At 36.4% G+C, this 20766-nt stretch overlaps 3 protein-coding genes across 4 annotated transcripts in view; 2 read left to right on the top strand and 1 right to left on the bottom strand.

Annotated features, from left to right (window-relative positions):
- LOC110694693 (transformation/transcription domain-associated protein-like) overlaps positions 1 to 9764 on the top strand; it is a 28688-nt gene extending 18924 nt beyond the window's left edge. For both annotated transcript variants that reach the window (XM_021871860.1, XM_021871861.1), the window contains exons 24-35: positions 9 to 356; positions 511 to 920; positions 1004 to 1424; positions 2832 to 4130; positions 4716 to 4976; positions 5059 to 5349; positions 5455 to 5931; positions 6612 to 7043; positions 7224 to 7502; positions 7715 to 8266; positions 8512 to 8718; positions 9250 to 9764. In XM_021871860.1, the coding sequence (XP_021727552.1) occupies positions 9 to 356; positions 511 to 920; positions 1004 to 1424; positions 2832 to 4130; positions 4716 to 4976; positions 5059 to 5349; positions 5455 to 5931; positions 6612 to 7043; positions 7224 to 7502; positions 7715 to 8266; positions 8512 to 8718; positions 9250 to 9369 (5097 nt within the window). In that variant the 3' untranslated portion in view covers positions 9370 to 9764. The remainder of the gene's footprint in view (positions 1 to 8; positions 357 to 510; positions 921 to 1003; positions 1425 to 2831; positions 4131 to 4715; positions 4977 to 5058; positions 5350 to 5454; positions 5932 to 6611; positions 7044 to 7223; positions 7503 to 7714; positions 8267 to 8511; positions 8719 to 9249) is intronic.
- Positions 9765 to 16023: 6259 nt separating this feature from the next.
- LOC110694776 lies at positions 16024 to 17121 on the bottom strand. The gene has a single exon (XM_021871947.1). It carries the CDS (start codon positions 17119 to 17121, stop codon positions 16024 to 16026), a length of 1098 nt encoding a protein of 365 aa, XP_021727639.1.
- Positions 17122 to 18673: 1552 nt separating this feature from the next.
- On the top strand, positions 18674 to 20441 carry LOC110694694 (pentatricopeptide repeat-containing protein At3g42630-like). The gene has a single exon (XM_021871862.1). The coding sequence runs from the start codon at positions 18861 to 18863 to the stop codon at positions 20085 to 20087; it is 1227 nt and encodes a 408-aa protein (XP_021727554.1). The 5' UTR covers positions 18674 to 18860; the 3' UTR covers positions 20088 to 20441.
- Positions 20442 to 20766: the final 325 nt, after the last annotated feature.

The following is a 20766-nucleotide window of genomic DNA, read 5'->3' on the forward strand; positions in this document are numbered from 1 at the left end:
TGCTGCAGATTCTTGAACCATGTTTTAAATACAAGATGTTAGATGCCGGGAGGTCATTGTGCTCGTTGCTGAAGATTGTTTTTCTCACATTTCCCATGGATTCAACCAGCACTCCGTCTGAAGTGAAGATATTGTACCAGAAAGTTCAAGAATTGATAGAGAAACAAATTGCAGCTGTCACTGCTCCTCAGACATCTGGAGATGATACAGTGGCCAGTTCTATCAGCTTTGTGCTTTTGGTCATTAAGACTTTGATGGAGGTGCAAAAGAACTTAGTTGATCCTTCCTTGTTGGTCCGAATACTTCAGCGCCTGGCACGTGATTTGGGATCACTTGCAGGTACTCAAGCTAGACAGGTATCTGTTTTTTCCTTTAACCTCCTCCCCTCTGAACCTATCTTTTATCTCTCGCTCATTTGTGCAGTACTTTTGATGTCCTATTGACTATTGATTACTTGGCCATACTCCATATATTAGCATTCATGCTGGTGATATGTTTTTTTCAATATAGGGTCAAAGACTGGATCCAGATTCAGTGACCTCATCTCGTCATGGTGCTGATGTAGGAGCTGTCATCTCTAATATAAAATTGGTCTTGAAACTTATTGGTGAACGAGTCATGCTTGTGCCAGATTTTAAAAGATCTATTACACAAATTCTGAATGCTCTTCTCTCAGAGAAGGTTACTGATGCAAGTGTTCTACTTTGTATATTGGATGTGATAAAAGGGTGGATCGAGGATGACTTCAGTAAACCAACTGCATCTGGCACGATGACTAGTTTTCTTAATCCGAAAGATACGGTTTCTTTTCTTCAAAAGCTTTCCCAAGTTGACAAACAGAATTTTTCCCCAAGTCAACTTGAAGAATGGGACCAGAAGTACCTGGAACTTCTTTATGGAATCTGTGCCGATTCAAACAGGTATGTATTTACCATCAGTTTTCGCTTTTCAGCAGGTAGCCAGGTAATTGCAACATATCTATTAACGATGTCATCCTTTGCAGATATCCTCTTCCCTTGCGGCAAGAAGTATTTCAGAAAGTAGAAAGGCAGTACATGCTTGGTTTGAGGGCAAAGGATCCTGAAACTAGAAAGAAGTATTTTTTGCTTTATCATGAATCTCTTGGAAAAACGTTATTTGCTAGGTTGCATTACATCATTCAAATTCAGGACTGGGATGCTTTAAGTGATGTCTTTTGGCTTAAACAAGGCCTTGATCTTCTTCTTGCCCTGTTGGTGGAGGATCAGTCCATTACACTTGCTCCTAACACTGCGAGATTGCAGCCTCTTGTTACGTCAAATAATAGTCCTGAAGGCTCTGCAATGCAGCACCAGGTTGCTGAAGTTCCAGATCCTGTTCCACTGACATTTGAAGGGCTTGTTAACAAGCATGCTCATTTTCTGAATAAGATGAGCAGACTACAGGTCGGTTGCCCCCTCTCCTACCAACTCTGCAGTATGTTTGCTGGAAGCTTATTTTTCTATAAAACTCGACATCCTTTAGCTTATATAATTACAGGTGGGACCCTGATATTGGAACTTGGGTTATTGTTTCGCTATTTTCTGTTTAGCTCTATGCCTACAAATTAGTTTTGTTTTTACAGTTTATTGTGGCTATTAATCTAGATGGTTATCTGATGGGTTTATGTGACTCTGCCTGTGGCTTTTAATTTTCACTAGGTTACTCATTGGCATATATTCATTCACCTCTTTTGTCCTTTTTTACGTTTAAGCCTTGAACTGGCTATATGGGAAGCCTTAGCCCCTTTTTCTGGCACCACTGAAGTCACTCAAGTCATGCTTTTCTTCTTCATTGCAATATCTTCTCCCATCTTGTTAGCCTTCCACTGAAGGATTGAGGCCTTACCTGTCACCTGGGCTGGAAAGCCCTCCGATCACTAAACAATTTAAGTGCTGGCCTACCAGCTGACATCCCTTTTTTCATTTCTTGTTCTTTCTCGCCAGTTTTCTTAGCTTTTTTTTCTCTCTTTGATTCTGATTCTGCTGCCTCAAGTAGCACTTCATGTGATTTTCCATTATTACTCTTGTTTCCTTTCCTTTGGTACGTCTATTAATATAATGTGAAAATATAAGACAAAAGCTAAGCTTGATTTCCACCAAATTTGGTCTAGTGAGGTCTTGAGAGGCATACTATTATTCCTAATTAGTCAAAGACTGTTTGGAAATAGGTCTCTGACAGATTCTACATTTTTTATTTCCAAAATTTGAAAATTAATCAATAGAAGAAACATCAAAGTGGCAAAAAATATACAGTATCATTGTGTATATAAATTGCCAAGAAAAATTAGCAAATACTACCTCCATTCCCCTAATATCGCAACAATAACCATTTTAGGAAGTTTACAAATATTGTAACATTACCATATTTGCACATGCTCTCTCTCTCTCTCTTCACATGGGTCCCTATCTTTATTTTTTACTATATCTCTCATCTTTTATTCCGTGTCTTCCTATCTTGTTGCAATATTAGGGGAACGTAGGAAGTATAACAATAGCCAAAATTACAGTAATGACAATAATAGTTAGCGGCAGCAGCAATAGTATCAGCAGAATCATAAGGGGGGAAAAAAAAAACTGCTGAGATACAGCCATTTAGGATAATAATGGAAAAGGTAGCAATGTAAGTTACAAGAGCAAAATCCATGTTGATCTGTGCATGCACCCTGCTTGGTCCTTTTCTGTGTACCTTTACTCAAGATTTACAAGAAAATCTGTCTATGAAACTGAGTTTGCTACTGCTTCATAAACCAGAATATGGTAGTTATTTATGCTATTAGAGCAAAGTTAATTCAAATCTATCTTTTCTTGCAGGTGGCTGATCTTCTTGTGCCACTGAAAGAACTTGCTCACACAGATGCAAATGTTGCATATCATTTGTGGGTGTTGGTATTTCCTATAGTCTGGGTGAGCTTAAACAAAGACGAACAGGTTGCTCTAGCTAAGCCTATGATTGCTCTCTTATCAAAGGATTGTCACAAGAAACAACAAACACATAGGCCAAATGTTGTGCAAGCTCTCTTGGAAGGACTTCAGCTTAGCCATCCACAACCTCGGATGCCTAGTGAACTTATTAAATATATTGGAAAGACGTACAATGCTTGGCATATTGCATTGGCCCTGCTAGAAAGTCATGTCATGCTGTTCATGAATGATACCAAGTGTTCTGAATGTCTTGCTGAGCTATATCGTCTGCTTAACGAAGAGGACATGAGGTGTGGGTTATGGAAGAAGCGGTCTGTTACAGCTGAAACTAGAGCTGGGCTCTCACTTGTGCAACATGGATACTGGCAGCGTGCTCAAAGCCTGTTTTATCAGGCTATGGTTAAGGCAACTCAAGGGACCTATAATAACACTGTTCCCAAGGCTGAGATGTGCCTATGGGAGGAGCAATGGCTTTATTGTGCTGGCCAGCTTAGTCAATGGGAGGCCCTGGCAGATTTTGGGAAGTCCATTGAAAATTATGACATCTTACTCGATAGTCTATGGAAAGTTCCTGATTGGGCTTATATGAAAGATCATGTTATCCCTAATGCTCAAGTAGAAGAAACACCGAAGCTCAGAGTGATTCAGGCCTACTTTGCACTCCATGACAAAAATGTTAACGGTGTCGGAGATGCGGAAAATATTGTTGGGAAAGGTGTTGACCTTGCTTTAGAACAGTGGTGGCAATTGCCGGAAATGTCTGTGCATGCTAGGATACCCCTTCTGCAGCAATTTCAGCAGCTAGTTGAGGTTCAGGAATCTGCTAGAATTCTTGTAGATATTGCAAATGGAAACAAACATGCTGGGAACTCTTCTGGTGGTGGACATGGGGGAATTTATGCAGATCTAAAAGATATTCTTGAGACTTGGAGATTGAGGACACCGAATGAATGGGATAACATGACAGTTTGGTATGATTTGTTGCAATGGAGAAATGAAATATACAATGCTGTCATAGATGCTTTTAAAGATTTTGGCTCAACCAATCCTCAACTTCATCACCTTGGCTATCGTGACAAAGCATGGAATGTCAATAAGCTTGCTTATATTTCTCGTAAACAGGGGCTTTATGATGTGTGTGTCACCATACTTGAAAAAATGTATGGCCACTCTACTATGGAGGTGCAGGTATGTGAAGTTATAATCGCTTTTGATGGCTTTGTGACTATTATTGATGGTGACCTTAATCTTTGAAGTCACCCCCCCCCCCCCACCTCTCTTCCCTTCTTGCTTTCTCTTTTCGCCACCTCATTTTGGTCAAATATTCTGACCGTGTCATCATTTTGCCTATTACTGATTTACTGGTAAGGTAACCCTAATGAAGGATCTTTACTGTACAAAATATGTTGGTCACTATATTTATATTGAGTAAAAAACTCACGACTCCACTCATTGAGTATATTGAAGTTCTCATGATTTTGAGTCAGGAAGCATTGCCCAGGGATGATACTTGGCCTAAATATATCAAACTCATTTAATGACCTTCTTAAGTAGTCTTTCATTTGGGTTTTTGGGGATCATGGGAGGAGAGACTGAGAGAGCCCCCATGACTCCTCCACGTATAATCAATGTAGATGATCTTGAAGGCATTGTGACTGTTGTAATTCCTGTGTATTAAAGTTTATCCTCGATATGGATCTGTACATTGCAATATTAGATAGGAGGGATGCTGTCATCTTACTGACTTGCTTTTTTTTTTATGTATTCCTACAGGAGGCCTTTGTTAAAATCAGAGAACAAGCAAAAGCTTATCTTGAAATGAAGGGAGAAGTAACCAGTGGGTTGAATTTGATCAATAGCACCAATCTTGAATATTTTCCTGTCAAGCACAAAGCAGAAATTTTTCGTCTGAAGGGAGACTTCTTATTAAAGCTAAATGACTGTGAAACTGCTAATCGAGAGTATTCTAATGCCATCAGTCTTTTCAAAAACCTGCCAAAAGGATGGATTAGTTGGGGAAATTATTGTGACATGGTATGATATTTATTTTTGGCTTGTAATATGTATATTTTATACATTGTTGCTTATTGTGTACAATTTTCTGCTCTTTATTTAGGCATATAAAGAAACACATGATGAAATTTGGCTGGAGTATGCTGTTAGTTGTTTTCTTCAAGGTATCAAATTTGGTATTCCCAACTCAAGAAGCTATCTAGCTCGTGTTCTTTACCTTCTCAGCTTTGATACCCCTAATGAACCTGCTGGAAGAGCATTTGACAAATATCTGGATCAAATACCTCATTGGGTATGGCTTTCCTGGATTCCTCAATTGCTGCTTTCATTGCAGCGGACAGAAGCCCCCCACTGCAAGCTTGTCCTCCTGAAAATTGCCACAGTATATCCACAGGCAAGTTTCTGCGACCCTTTTAGATATTAAAGAAACATAAATAATAAAGATGAAACGGTCAAAAAGTTCTCCATGGTCGTGTAACTATTTTTCTTTGAATTTCAGGCTTTGTACTATTGGCTGCGCACATATCTACTTGAGCGCCGTGATGCTGCTAATAAATCCGAAATTGGGAGATTAGCTATGGCTCAGAACAGAATGCAGCAGAACCCTTCTGCTGGTGGTCCTAATTCACTTAGTTTGAATGATGGGGCTACAAGAATGCAAAACCACGGTGTTATATCATCAGAGAATCAGGTTCATCAGGTGTCTCAATCTGGTAGTGGTATCAACTCTCATGATGGTGGAATTATAAGCGGGCAAGAGTCAGAGAGATCTGCTGCTGGGGAAGGAGGCACTGCATCCGGTAGTGAATCACATCTGCCACACAATTCGTCAAATATCAATGATGGTGGTCAGAATGCACTAAGGCGTAGTGGTGCTATGAGTTTGATGGCTTCTGCTGCCAGTGCTTTTGATGCTGCAAAGGATATAATGGAGGCTCTCAGGAGCAAGCATACTAATCTTGCCAGCGAGCTTGAGGTGCATAATTTTATGCTTTTATTATGTTTCTGTAGACACTAATCATTTATCTGACATAATATGTGCTGCACTCAAATTACCTCTCTATTTAAGGTTGTTAGCTTGCAACTGTTTTCTGATTACTTTTCATTGTTTTCAGTACTCGTGCTGTAATACTCTCTATTATTACTTTTAAAGAGTTATATTTATTAGTCATCACCTTTATTTTAACTCGTCAACACTCATAGATAAACTTTATGTCATTGTGTGATGTTTTGCCCATAATTCATGTCAATGGACTCTACTTATGATACAAAATTATCTCATGTGATGCTGTACACCATCCGATTGTATATTTCATGCCATTATTCATGTGCTGTGAAAATAGTAGAGAGAGGGATGAGATATTTTCATTTCATGAGTGATGATGCTCATAGGGTGCATATGGGTGAGGACAAAATTTGCTGATCTTGTGTTGGTCTATGAACACAGTTGTTGGTCCTAGATGCACATTTTGTGACAATTGGCTCTACCCCAATTAAGGATTGGGGTGTTACACTGTCCCTGCCTGCATCATGGTTTATGTAATGATGTGTTTCTCTTGCTTCCAAGCTCCTTTTTAATGTGCTCCTGGCGTTTGACATATAAGTTTTTCAAGGTTTCTAATTTTGTTTTTGTTTAATATACAATACATTTGGCAGATTTTGCTCACAGAGATTGGATCTAGGTTTGTCACTTTGCCAGAGGAGAGACTTCTAGCAGTAGTTAATGCTCTGCTTCATCGGTGTTATAAATATCCTACTGCAACTACTGCAGAGGTTCCTCAGTCTCTTAGGAAGGAGCTTTCTGGTGTCTGTAGGGCTTGCTTCTCAGCTGATGCTGTGAACAAGCATGTTGAATTTGTGCGAGAGTACAAGCAAGATTTTGAACGTGATCTTGATCCAGATAACGCTACTACCTTCCCAGGAACACTTTCTGAACTCACTGAGAGATTGAAGCATTGGAAAAATGTTCTGCAAAGCAACGTTGAAGACAGATTTCCTGCTGTGCTGAAGCTTGAAGAGGAAAGCAGGGTTTTACGTGATTTCCATGTTGTTGATGTTGAGGTTCCTGGGCAGTATTTTACTGATCAGGTATGGACAATACTCATAAGAAATACACGGCATGACCTAGCCGAGAATCAACTTTTTTCTATATCAATTTCACTGTGCCAGTAATTTTTTTGTCATAGTTTCCTCCATTGCCTCCCCCTAATTGTGCGTTGCTGTTTTTTTCTCCTTAATTTGTCAACTGATTCCTTTCCATAATCGTAGGAAATTGCACCTGATCATACAGTAAAGTTAGATCGGGTTGGCCCCGATATTCCAATTGTACGAAGGCATGGTAGTAGTTTCCGTCGCTTGACGCTAATTGGATCAGATGGTTCACAGCGTCATTTTATTGTCCAAACATCCCTTACTCCAAATGCTAGGAGTGATGAACGCATGCTTCAACTGTTCCGTGTGATGAATCGCATGTTTGATAAGCACAAGGAGTCTAGAAGGCGGCATATCTGCATCCATACCCCAATCATAATACCTGTTTGGTCTCAGGTGATTTTATCTTCACCAGTTTATTTTTTCTTATCTTATACGGAGTAGAGGTACTAATAAGTTGCTTGTGATTAAATCCTTAAGATACATTCTCTTGAAAGCTGCAAATGGCTGGCCCCTTAATTTATAGCATTGGCTTGTTAGGGATTTGTTCCTGAAATTTGTTGCTTCTATCATCCACCCTAACTTTTGTATTGTTTGCTTTGGATCAGGTTCGCATGGTAGAAGATGATTTGATGTACAGTACATTACTTGAGGTTTATGAGAACCATTGTGCAAGAAATGACCGTGAAGCAGATCTTCCCATTACCATTTTTAAGGAGCAGCTTAACCCGGCTATGGCTGGTCAAATATCACCAGAAGCTATTGTTGATCTCCGCCTCCATGCTTATAATGAAGTAACAAGGAGTCGTGTGCCTGATAACATATTGTCACAATTCATATACAAGACTTTGCTAAATGGAAACCATATGTGGGCTTTTAAAAAACAATTTGCGACCCAGTTGGCTCTCTCGTGTTTCATTTCATACATGCTGCAAATTGGGGGGCGTTCCCCTAACAAAATTCTATTTGCTAAGAACACGGGCAAGATTTTTCAGACAGATTTCCACCCAGCATATGATGCTAATGGGATGGTTGAATTCAATGAGCCTGTGCCATTCCGTCTCACTAGAAATATGCAGGCTTTCTTTTCTCATTTTGGTGTGGAGGGACTCATCATCTCTGCAATGTGTGCTGCATCTCAAGCTGTTATAACCCCAAAGGTAAGAAATCTACTCATCTGTTTATATTATCACCAGGGAACTATGAAAGAATATGCAGTACATTTGTTTCACTTTCTTGTTTGTGTTTATTACTTGTAATAATGAAGTGATGTTGTATATTAAACAAAAAAGTGATTTAAATAATGAAGTTTAGAAATTAGCAGGATGACATGGGAGATATTGTGTGCAATTATTATGCTATGGTAGATTTGATGCCTTTACTCAAAATTATGTGTAATATGCAGCAAAACCAGCATATGTGGCATCACTTGGCTATGTTTTTCCGTGATGAGCTGCTGTCATGGTCTTGGAGAAGACCACTTGGAATGCCTTTGGCTCCTGTTCCTGGTGGTGGTCTAAGTCCAGCAGATTTCAAGCACAAGGTGACAACAAATGTCGAGCATGTTATTGGTCGTATCAATGTAATAGCACCCCAAAGTTTGACTGATGAGGTAATGGGACAGGTTTTCATCCCTTTTTTAGAAGATTTTTCAGCATATACAAGAAGATACTGGACTGATAAAGTTGAATGATAGATTATTTGCATGAGCATTTGATCTTTGTTAATATGTTGGATCGGTAGTGAATATAAAGATGAGTTTGAAGCTAGGTAACATTACTAGGAGAGTAGGTGTGTAACATGTCATACTTTCAGACATATGTTTTGCATATATATGCTCCATCCATCTCATAAGTTTGCTAATGTTTTCCAATGTAGAAAGAAAAAAGAGACGAAAGAGCTCATTGCATATGCAAAAGCTTTCAGATTGAGGATATTAAGATAGAATGTATTCCCTTTTCTTTTATACTAGTATATTCTTGGATGTGAGCTTGTTCTCCTTACAACTTCCCTTACTGTACTTGTGTTCATGGCTGAATCTTTTAACCTGGAGTCTCCATTACGTGTATCTCCTTGTGCTTGTTGGGAAATCCCTCATTCCTTTGGTTAAGTTACTAAATTGTTCTTTTGTGTTGGATTGCAGGATGAGAATGCCATGGACCCCCCGCAGTCGGTTCAAAGGGGTGTGGCAGAGCTCGTAGAAGCTGCATTGAGCCCTCGAAATTTGTGCATGATGGACCCAACTTGGCATCCATGGTTTTAATCTTTGCACAATGTACAGTTTTGCTAAAATCTTCATCATGTTTGATATAGGCTCATGCCAATTGTATATATAATGTACATATGTAGTTCTGTAGTTGAAATAGGTGATGGGGAAGGCGAGTACTTGCAGAATTGCATGTTTAATTTATCCATCCGTCTGTTGTAGTTCCCAACTTAAAATCCCGATCCGGATCTTATGATCCTACGATTCTACGATCCAAAATTGCGTGATCGGTCCGGATCTTTGGTAGGATCTTAAAGTTTGTAGGATCTTACGATCCTACTCCGATATTAATTATGAGTGGTAGGATCTCAACACGATCCTACGATTTTAATACGATCCTACGATCCGATCCAATATTTTACTATAATATGAGACTTTGATTTATTTTGACATATTTTTTATTACTCATTAGGTTATATGCACCTAAATTTAATGTATTCAATAATTATCGCTAATAAATTAGCAAATTCGAGACATTAATATGATATTATCAATTGACAACTTGCAATTGTCATAGTTAAGGTCTTATTCTTGACAAATTTGCACATAATTTATTAATTTAAACTTGTGTTATTAATTTTCTAACTACCATATAGACAAAGCTAAATGAAGATCGACCTTTCTTTAGCAAATCAATGTCTGCATTGAAATCCCTTATAAGAAATATTTTTAAGTTAATTTATAGCATTATATATAATATTATTCATTATTAAGTAGGATCTTACGATCCTACGATCCGTTTCTATCGATTCGATCCCACCCCTCCTCATCAATCCAAGGTAGGATCCCGATCCTAACAACCTTGGATTTATGAACAATGAAATTGATAATTACCTATTTTGAGCTTAATCTATCTACCTTATGGTGCTCGTTCATGTAAAAAGAATCTTAATTAATGGCCAGTACAAATATGGTAAAGCTAGAACTCTCTTCAAATCTCGTATTCATTTTGTTGATTTATTTGCTCACTTCATATGTTGAAATATCAATAGGCCATTATCTGAAGAATGCCAAGCATGTTTATTTTTTTGATAGTAAATTCAATTCATTAAAAACTATGCATACATCTACGAAAGAAATTGAATTTACAAGTTTTTCAAAAAACAAAAAAAAAAAGAAAAAGAAATTGAATTTACAAATACATACAAGTAACCAATTGAATCAAATAAACGGAGGATTGATTTGAAAATACGGCATATCAAATATTGTAGGATATCTTACATATATTATAGGAATATACATCTTTTTGAAAATACGATATAAATTTGTTGTTGCCATAAGGACGATTTTTGTTTAATTCGTCTGAATATTTGATTGAAATTGAACAATTGATAACCTGAGTCCTGAGTAGAGTCTCAATCAAGACTCAAGCGTTAATGTGGTACAAGATTCATGTGAGTCTTGGAGTGAGTTTGTAAAATTAAAACTCTTCTCCAGACTTGCATGTGACCAAAATTGCTACAACATTTTTGAGATTAGCCAACCAATTCTTGCCATCTCATCACCTAACATGCAATTCAATCCAAACTTCACAAGAATAAACGGCTACTTGCATGAGTAATTTGTATATATATTCCGACGGCTACTTGTATGTGCACCAACTGATATATTGCAACTACAAAAAATTTCCTCCCATAAAAAAAAAATCATGGATCCTCCACAAAATTTCGACTTGAATTCTCTTTTATCTCTATTACAAAATAATCCTCAATTATATTCCATTATGAATTCATCTCAACAAAATCATTCTCATAATTCATCGAACTCACATATGGGTTATGGAAAAGTGCAAAATTTGACCAATTTCTCCAATCTCAAAATTATCAGTCTACTCCTACAAATAATATTGAGCAACCTTGTATGACATCCATTAGTAGTGAATCAACATCCGACATTTCATTTCAATCGGATAATGTTGATGTTACGACTACCACTCGTAGACCGGCACGCCGCAAATCAACTCAAAAGGGGGATAAAAAAGGGTTGAGTTTGTCGATCGAAGTTGAAACACTCCTTGCCATTTCTTGGTTAAATACTACCAAAGATAATGTCAATGGTAAAGCACAAAAATCAGAGCAATATTGGGAGAAGATTGCAGTTTTTTACAACGAAAATAAAAAAAAGAAAATCAAGTAATGAGGGAGGCAAATTCTGGCAAACAACATTGGTGGGGAATTAATAGTGCACTTGGTAAATTTGTAGGTTGTTACGCTAAATACAAAAATAAAAGTGGATACAATGAAGCATTGAAGCTATCGGAATCATGTGCATTGTACCATACACTGTACGCTTCAAAATTTCAATATAATAGTGTGTGGAGTGTTGTGTGTAATACACCCAAATTTCAAAATGTGACAGAGTCTGAAGTCTGGGTCTAAGTTTGGGGATAAACTCGCCCTAAACCCAAAATACTTGACTAATCCCATCATCTAATCACAGGGGAAATCACTACACAAATATAATGTTATTAACGAAAAAAAAAGTTGAAAATTTCCGAATTGTTAAAAGATGATTTTCTAATTATAGGATGATATTGTATGTTTATGATGATGGTGATAGAAATGATCAAAAGAACAAAAGGAAGAGTCGGTGTTATTTTCTTCTTCTTACTACATCCATAGTTCACAAGATGGTGAACTTATTTATAGGCAAATATTTCCATTAAAATATTATACATGATTGTACTTTTAGACAAAGTATTGTCCATAATAAATGCATGTGGTGAGCTACAAGTTACCATGCTACAATTATGTGAACTTCATTTTGGCGCTTTCTCAACACGACCCCTTGAAGTTCGCATGAAATGGGGTATGAGTTGCCTTAAAGAAAAACATTATATGCTTTGATATACTGCCTCATTAAAAACCTTGTCAGGAAAAACCCAGTGGGATAAAAACCTGATCGAAGGGAAAAAGAGTGCAGTGTATATAATACTCCCCCTGATTTCAACATAGTTCACGAAGATGACACATTCCAATTTTGTGAACTAATTGCTCAAATTTTTTAGAAGGAAGTGATTTGGTGAACAGGTCGGCAAGGTTGTCACAAGACTGAATTTGCTGGATATCTATTTCCTCATCCTTTTGCAGATCATGTGTGAAGAATAGTTTTGGGGATATATGTTTTGTTCTATCTCCCTTAATATATCCCTCAGTTACTTGAGCAATGCATGTTGTATTGTCTTCAAAGCTGGTGGTTGGGTTTTCTGTTATTGCTTTCATTCCACACTCTTTTTGGATATTACTAATCATCGACCTCAGCCATACACATTCTCGTCCTGCTTCATAAAGGGCTATCAACTCTGCATGATTTGAGGATGTAGCGATCAATGTCTGTTTTGTTGATTTCCATGATATTGTCGTGCCGCCATAAGTGAACAAATATCCATTTTGTGACTTGGCATTTTGAGGATCTGATAAGTATCCAGCGTTTGCATATCCAATGAGAGCAGCATCTTGTTTCGGTTCATAATATAAACCAAGGTCTTGTGTCCCTCGTAGGTATCGGAGTAAGTGTCGGACTCCTTTCCAATGTCTGTATGTCGGTGCATTGCTGTACCTGGCTAGCAAGTTCACAAAGAAAGCTATGTCGGGTCTAGTGTTGTTAGTTAAGTACATTAAGGCTCCAATTGCACTTAAGTATGGTACTTCTGGACCCAGAATTTCTTCATTTTCTTCTCGGGGTCTGAATGGATCGTTTTTCATATTCAAAGAACGAACAACCATTGGGAAGTTGATTAGAGTTGCTTTGTCCATGAAAAATCTTTTCAAAACTCTTTCTGTATAGTTTGATTGATGAACAAAAATACCATGACTCAAATGCTCAATTTGCAATCCAAGGCAAAATTTAATTTTTCCAAGGTCTTTCATCTCAAACTCTTTCATCAAGTATTTTGCAGTTTTCTCAAGTTCATTTGGGGTTCCGATGATATTCAAATCATCAACATAAACTGCAATAATAGCAAATCCTGATTGTGATCGCTTTATGAAAACACAAGGACTAATTTGATTGTTCTTGAACCCTTCTCTCATAAGGTATTCACTAAGACGATTATACCACATCCTTCCAGATTGTTTCAATCCATAAAGTGCCCTTTTTAGTTTTATGGAAAGTAATTGTCTAGGTTTGTGGTTTTCTGGTAGTTTTAGTCCTTCGGGGACTTTCATGTAAATGTCTGTATCGAGTGACCCATACAAATATGCAGTCACTACATCCATTAATCGCATTTGCAGCCCTTTTGTGACTGTCAAACTTACCAGAAATCTCAATGTAGTTCCATCAACTACTGGAGAATATGTTTCTTCATAATCGATCCCTGGAATTTGAGAAAATACTTGGGCTACAAGTCTTGCCTTGTATCTAACTATCTCATTTTTCTCATTACGTTTTCTCACAAATACCCATTTGTATCCAACGGGTTTTACACCCGCTGGTGTAAGAGTTATTTTTCCAAAAACTTCTCGTTTTTCAAGTGACTTCAACTCAGCCAGCATTGCCTCCTCCCACTTTGGCCAATCAATCCTGTGTCGACATTCTTCCACTGTTCTTGGTTCAACATCATTTTCATCAGACACAATGTCGATTGCGATGGAATTAGCAAATATTTCATCCACGATAACATCTTTCCTATTCCAATGAGTCTTGGTAGAGACGTAATTCATTGAAATTTCATTGTTATCGATGTTTTGAACATCTTGTTCATTCCCCGTAGGGTTGTCTTTTTGTTCGTCCCCTTTTGGATTATCATCATTTTCTTTTCTTTTATCCACATTTGGTCTTTCTTGACCTTCTGACGGGGAAATATCATTAGTCTCATTTTCTATTCCATCCAATCTTTTCAATTTCCTTGGTTTAGAATCTTTTGAACCAAGTGGTCTCCCACGCTTTCTGCGTGCGTGGGATTCATTCTCAATGGCCTTATTATCAGTTGGGATTTCAATACGGGCAAGGGCATTTTCTGCTGGTATATGTGATTTTGTCACCTTCTTTGTGTCTACAAATGCATCAGGCAATTGGTTTGCAACACTTTGTAAGTGAACAATTTTCTTGACTTCTTGTTCACACATATTTGTTCGTGGGTCTAACATCAACAGTTGTGTTGCATTCCAAATAAGTTCTATTTCTTTCTTGCGTGGGTCCACTTTCTCTCCCCCTAAGGCTGGGAATACTGCTTCATTAAAGTGACAGTCGGCAAATCTAGCCGTAAATAAGTCACCAGTCAATGGTTCAAGATATTTAATTATAGAGGGGGATTCAAACCCAACATAAATTCCCAGCCTTCTTTGTGGACCCATTTTTGTTCGTTGGGGTGGAGCAATGGGAACATATACAGCACAACCAAAGATTTTTAGATGTGAGATACTTGGTTCTCGACCACAAACAAGTTGTAGTGGTGAGAATTTATGATAAGCTATAGGTCTCAATCTAATTAGTGCTGCTGCATGTATTATAGCATGTCCCCAAGCAGATGATGGCAATTTTGACATCATTAATAATGGTCTTGCAATCAATTGCAATCTCTTAATTAGTGATTCAGCTAGACCATTTTGTGTGTGAACATGAGCTACTGGGTGTTCAACATCAATTCCGATTGACATACAATAATCATTAAATGTTTGGGATGTAAATTCCCCAGCATTGTCGAGTCTTATTTTCTTTATTGTATGATCTGGGAATTGTGCTCTTAATTTGATAATTTGGGCAAGTAATTTTGCAAAGGCAACATTTCTGCTTGAAAGCAAACTTACATGTGACCATCGTGTAGAAGCATCAATTAAAACCATGAAATATCGAAATGGTCCACATGCTGGATTAATTGGCCCGCAAATATCTCCCTGAATTCTTTCCAAGAATTTTGGAGACTCAATAGCAATTTTGTTCATAGATGGTCTTATTATTAACTTGCCAAGTGAACATGCAGAGCATGTCAATTCATCCGATCGAGGAATTTTGACTTTTCTTATTGAATGTCCAATTGAATTCGCTATTATTCTTTGCATCATCCCAGTTGCTGGATGTCCCAACCGATTATGCCATAAAATAATCAAATGTTTGTCATCTAACTTCTGGTTAGATACCATATTGATTTCCACAGGTCGTACGTTTATATGATATAATCCCAAAGAATATGCTGGCAATTTCTCATAAATGTGTTTCTTGCCAGATTTTCCTGCCGTGAAGCATAAATACTCCTTTTGACCTGTTGTCATTGTTTCTAAATGATAGCCATTTTGGCGTACATCTTTAAAGCTTATGAGATTTCTTCGAGATTTACTCGAGTATAAAGCATTATTGATCGTTAATTTTGTTCCATTTGGAAGCATTATACAAGCCTTTCCAGATCCTTCAATTAATTTTGCTGACCCGGAAATAGTATTTACATTTGCTTGAAACAATTTTAGTTGTGAAAAATATTTCCTATCCTTTAAGATAGTGTGTGTTGTTCCACTGTCCAAAAGGCATTGATATTCGGAACCAACTTCAGGCATATCTATATCTTCATAAAATAAATATGAGATTAGTTTAGAATAATATCATACAAACCTTTATTGATGATAGAAATTAAGAGTACATGACTAGACGTTTTAAAATACAGTACATAAACAGAAAATATATTAAAACATAGTGTATATTACATTAGCAGATAGATTTTTAAGCATTGTTATTTTCTCTGAAGATGAAATCATTTCCAATTTCAGCATTGTCCATTAAAAAATCTGACACATCAAGGGTAGGGCAAGGAGCATTTTCTTCATTAACATAATTTGCTTCTGGATTTTTCTCTTTGCCTTTTACAGAAGCTTGGTAAAGGTCTACTAAATGTTTGGCCGTACGACAAGTACGTCCCCAATGCCCTGTCATGCCACATCTGTAACATGTGTCTTTTCCTTTTGAAGGAGTTTGTTTGTGGCTTCCAGATGACTGTCCCTTCTGCTTTTCAAAATTTTTGAAATTACTGTTTCTTTGAAAATTATTTCTACCACGTCCTCGGCCTCGTCCGCGATAATTTCCACGGCCTCTTCCACGGCCATTGTAATTTCCACGTCCACCTCTTCGTGTAGCATTTGCCTCGGGTGGATAAGAACTTGTTGCATTTGCCTCATGATGAGTGGCCAAAGACCCAGTTGGTCTAAGATTATGATTTTTCAACAAAAGATCACTATTTTGTTCCGCAACAAGCAATACACTCATTAATTCATTAAACTTTTTAAAACCTCTTTCGCGATATTGTTCTTGCAACAGTATGTTGCTTGCATGAAAGGTAGTGAGTGTTTTTTCAATCATCTGTTCATCGGTGACTGGATGATCACAGTATCTCAATATAGATACTATCTCATGCATGGTTGAATTGTAATCAATTACGGATTTAAAATCCTGGAATCGTAAATTTGTCCAGTCAAATAATGCCTTAGGAAGGAGCACCCTTTTGTGGTGTCCAAATCTTTCATTAAGACAATCCCATAATTCTTTGGGATCTTCAACCATCATGTACTCAGTTTTAAGGCCTTCATGTAAATGATGCCTTAGTAACACTAAGGCTTTTGCCTTTTCTTGTTCAATAACAGGTTTTTCAACCGTTATGGTAGAAGTGGTAGTATCAGTTGTTTGACCAGAGGGACTTTTATTATCTTTAACAGTGTACTCCAACCCTTGAGCTTTTAAATTCATCATGGCATCCACTTTCCATTCCAAAAATTTCTTTCCAGATAAATCTAGGATGCTGAATTGTCTTTTCATAAGATCTCCCATTTTAACTACAACAACTCATGTGATGATTAGTTTATAATAATAAATCATACGTTCAACACATATGTTTAATTCTTCCATATTTATTGTTTGTTAATGAAACACGTGATAATTAAATTTATTTAACAATAATAAACCATAAATAATATAATTCTTTTCTCCCTCTTGGTTTATTATTGTGAGTAATTATATAATTAGGCAAAAATAAATCATAGTAGTCGCATAAATGGCAAAATGACAACAACAACAACAACAACAAAACAACAACAACAGTAGTAATTATAATTATAATAATAATGGTAATATAATACAATGATGATTAACAACAAAACAACATAATAAAACAAAAAAACATGCTTTTAATCTACTAAACCGACAAAATAAACAAACTTCACTTGTACATCATGACAAAAATTAATATTGCTACTAACATAACTACAAGCGCCATAATTAAAAGAAGATATTATTTTATCTTCCTTAAATCTTCCTCAAAGGTGAAGGTGTGGGTGTTTTGGTTGCCGTCGGGGAACATATTGGAGAGGAAGGGGTGAAAAAAAATTTTGGGTGATTTTTGGATAAAGAAAAAAAATGGGAGAAGATAAGGGGTTTGTGGTGAAAATCGGGGGAAAATCTACCTTTTATAGAGGTAGGTTTATCCGTTACTGTTTTGTACAATTGTAAAAATATCATATAATAGTTTAATGTACTGGCAAAATTATGATCCAAATATAAATATTTATATTTGTAAAAGGTTATCACACTGGGAATGCAAGCCATAGTGGTCCGAGAGCCCTAATATCTACAAAAGATCATGGGTTCAAAAACTGAAAGAAACACAAAAAAGTATGTAAAAGAAAGAAAAATAATAAAAAAAAAGGCTGCATCTTTTTTTTTTTTTTTGTCAATTTAGGTAATAATATGTATGCAAAGTTATTACTAAGCAATTATAATAACTAAAATTAAATTTTACATAAAAGGTGAGTATGTAATAACAACATGTATGAAAAAAAACAAGATATCAACATAAATAAAACAAGTGAGGATAGTAATGAAATTCATAAGCAAGAGTATTTTTTTTCACCGATGTTTTGCCTCCTTATTTTTTTTTTTTTGATATATAATATAGTAAATGTTTGAGTTTCTGGTATAGAGGATCCCAAAATATGGGCAACTATAGAGCATACTCCTCAAAACATTTAGAAATAGATAGTATTTATTTGTTATAATTTTGAGAAGTAGGTATAAATATACCTGACTAGGAATTGGTGCTGATAACGTGTTAAAAGATTATTTTCTAATTATAGGATGATATTGTATGTTTATGATGATGGAGATAGAAGAGATCAAAAGAACAAAAGGAAGAGTCGGTGTTATTTTCTTCTTCTTACTACATCCATAGTTCACAAGATGGTGAACTTATTTATAGGCAAATATTGCCATTAAAATATTATACATGATTGTACTTTTAGACAAAGTATTATCCATAATAAATGCATGTGGTGAGCTACAAGTTACCATGCTACAATTATGTGAACTTCATTTTGGCATTTTCTCAACACGAATATATTTGAGTAATTTGACAATTATCCCTCTTTTCCTTTTAACATGAACCACATATCAGTCACCGGTTCACCACTACTCCCTCCTCAGTCCTCACCACCTTCTTTCTTGCATATCACAATAGTTAATGGTTTAAAAAATCACTCATTTCTTGTATACATTTTTTGGTATCAATCAGAAAAATGGGAGTTTGCCATTTATCCCCTGATTGTATCTTACCATGGAAATTGCTTCAAAATTCTACCAAACAAACTCACTCATATAACAAACTAATACCCACTTCACCGTTAACAAAGATGATTAATCAACACAATCAAACTAAACTCTTGAGCATCAATCATTCTTCATTTTCTTCTTCTTCTTCCCAGATAATTACAACTAATTCTGGGTATTATTCAAATTCTACTGATTTTGATTCTATTTTGTTATTTTGTGCTGAAAATGGTTTTGTTGAAGAAGCTCAGATGTTATGGGATGAAACCCTAAACAGTTCTTTTACTCCTAGTTTTCATTTAGTTTCATCTATTATTACTGCTTATGCAAAAACTGGCCATTTTGATCTTATTTCTGAGATTTTGACTCAAATTAGGAATAGAAGCTTTAGCTGGTTGCCACAGGTTTATGCTCTTGCAATAAAATGTTTCGGGGCCGGGGGGCGGCTTGATTGTATGGAACAGACATTGAATGATATGGTTTCAATGGGTTTTCGAGTCGATTCTGTAACTGGAAATGCATATGTAGTTTATTACAGTATGTTTGGTTCTTTGGCAGAAATGGAATTTGCATATGGTAGGTTTAAGAAGTCTAGAATTCTCCTAGAAGAAGAAGGAATTCGCAGTGTTTCTATGGCGTATATTAAGGGAAATAAGTTTTATTTTTTAGGGGAGTTCTTGAGGGATGTGGGTTTAGGTAGGAGGAATGTGGGAAATCTGTTGTGGAACCTTTTGTTGCTTTCTTATGCTGCTAGATTTAAGATGAAGAGTTTGCAAAGGGAATTTTTGGCAATGTTAGAAGCAGGATTTCGGCCTGATCTTACGACGTTTAACATTAGGGCCTTGGCCTTTTCCAAGATGAATTTGTTTTGGGATCTTCATCTAAGTCTTGATCATATGAGGCATGAAAATGTTATTCCTGATCTTGTGACTTATGGTTGTTTGGTTGATGCTTATATGGATAAACGGATGGGAAGGAACTTGGATTTCGCTTTGAAGAAGATGATCAACTTAGATGAGGTTCCATCTGTTGCAACCGAATCCTTTGTGTTCGAGGCGATGGGAAAGGGTGAATTTCATATGAACTCAGAAGCCTTTATGGAGTTCAATAGGGATAAAAGATGGACTTACAGGAAGCTTATTGGAGTACATCTGAAGAAACAACATCGGAGTAACCAAATCTTCTGGAATTACTGATTGCACATGTAATTTCTGTTACCAAAAATCAACTAGTATTATCATCTTTCGTTTGGGTACTATAACTTGCATAGTTGTATGTGTACTGTTAGTGTATAAAACTTAACTTACCAAATCAACAACTATAATCTCTATTACATTTATACTGATTTACACCAAATCTTTTGGAATTACTGATTGTATATATAACTATTTTTTAACAATTCAACTAGTATTATCATCTTTATCATCTTTCAATCAGTAAGTTCAGCTGGTATATAGTTGTATGTAATGAACCAGTATTATCATATTTCATTTGGTAACTTCAGCTTGGTTGTATGTATTCAACCAGTATTATCATCATCTTTCGTCCGGTAACTTCAGCTTCTATAACTAGTATTATCATCTTTATCATCTTTCAATCAGTAAGTTCAGCTGGTATATAGTTGTATGTAATGAACCAGTATTATCATATTTCATTTGGTAACTTCAGCTTGGTTGTATGTATTCAACCAGTATTATCATCATCTTTCGTCCGGTAACTTCAGCTTCTATAGCTGTATGAATGAGCTTGGTTGTGTATAAACTTTCTCTTACCAAATCAACAAGTACTTATAATGGGTCTTGACATAACATGTATACTGTTTTATAAACCCTATATATACGAGGGAGATTTGGAACAATGTGACGACTAATTCTA

The sequence above is a fragment of the Chenopodium quinoa genome, unplaced genomic scaffold (assembly GCF_001683475.1).
Source record: "Chenopodium quinoa cultivar QQ74 unplaced genomic scaffold, ASM168347v1, whole genome shotgun sequence".
Lineage (NCBI taxonomy): Eukaryota > Viridiplantae > Streptophyta > Magnoliopsida > Caryophyllales > Amaranthaceae > Chenopodium > Chenopodium quinoa.

What these genes read in the sequence shown, in the direction of transcription:
- LOC110694776 (XM_021871947.1), bottom strand. Translation starts at nt 17,121, where the DNA reads ATGGGAGATCTTATGAAAAGACAATTCAGCATCCTAGATTTATCTGGA.
- LOC110694694 (XM_021871862.1), top strand. Translation starts at nt 18,861, where the DNA reads ATGGGAGTTTGCCATTTATCCCCTGATTGTATCTTACCATGGAAATTG.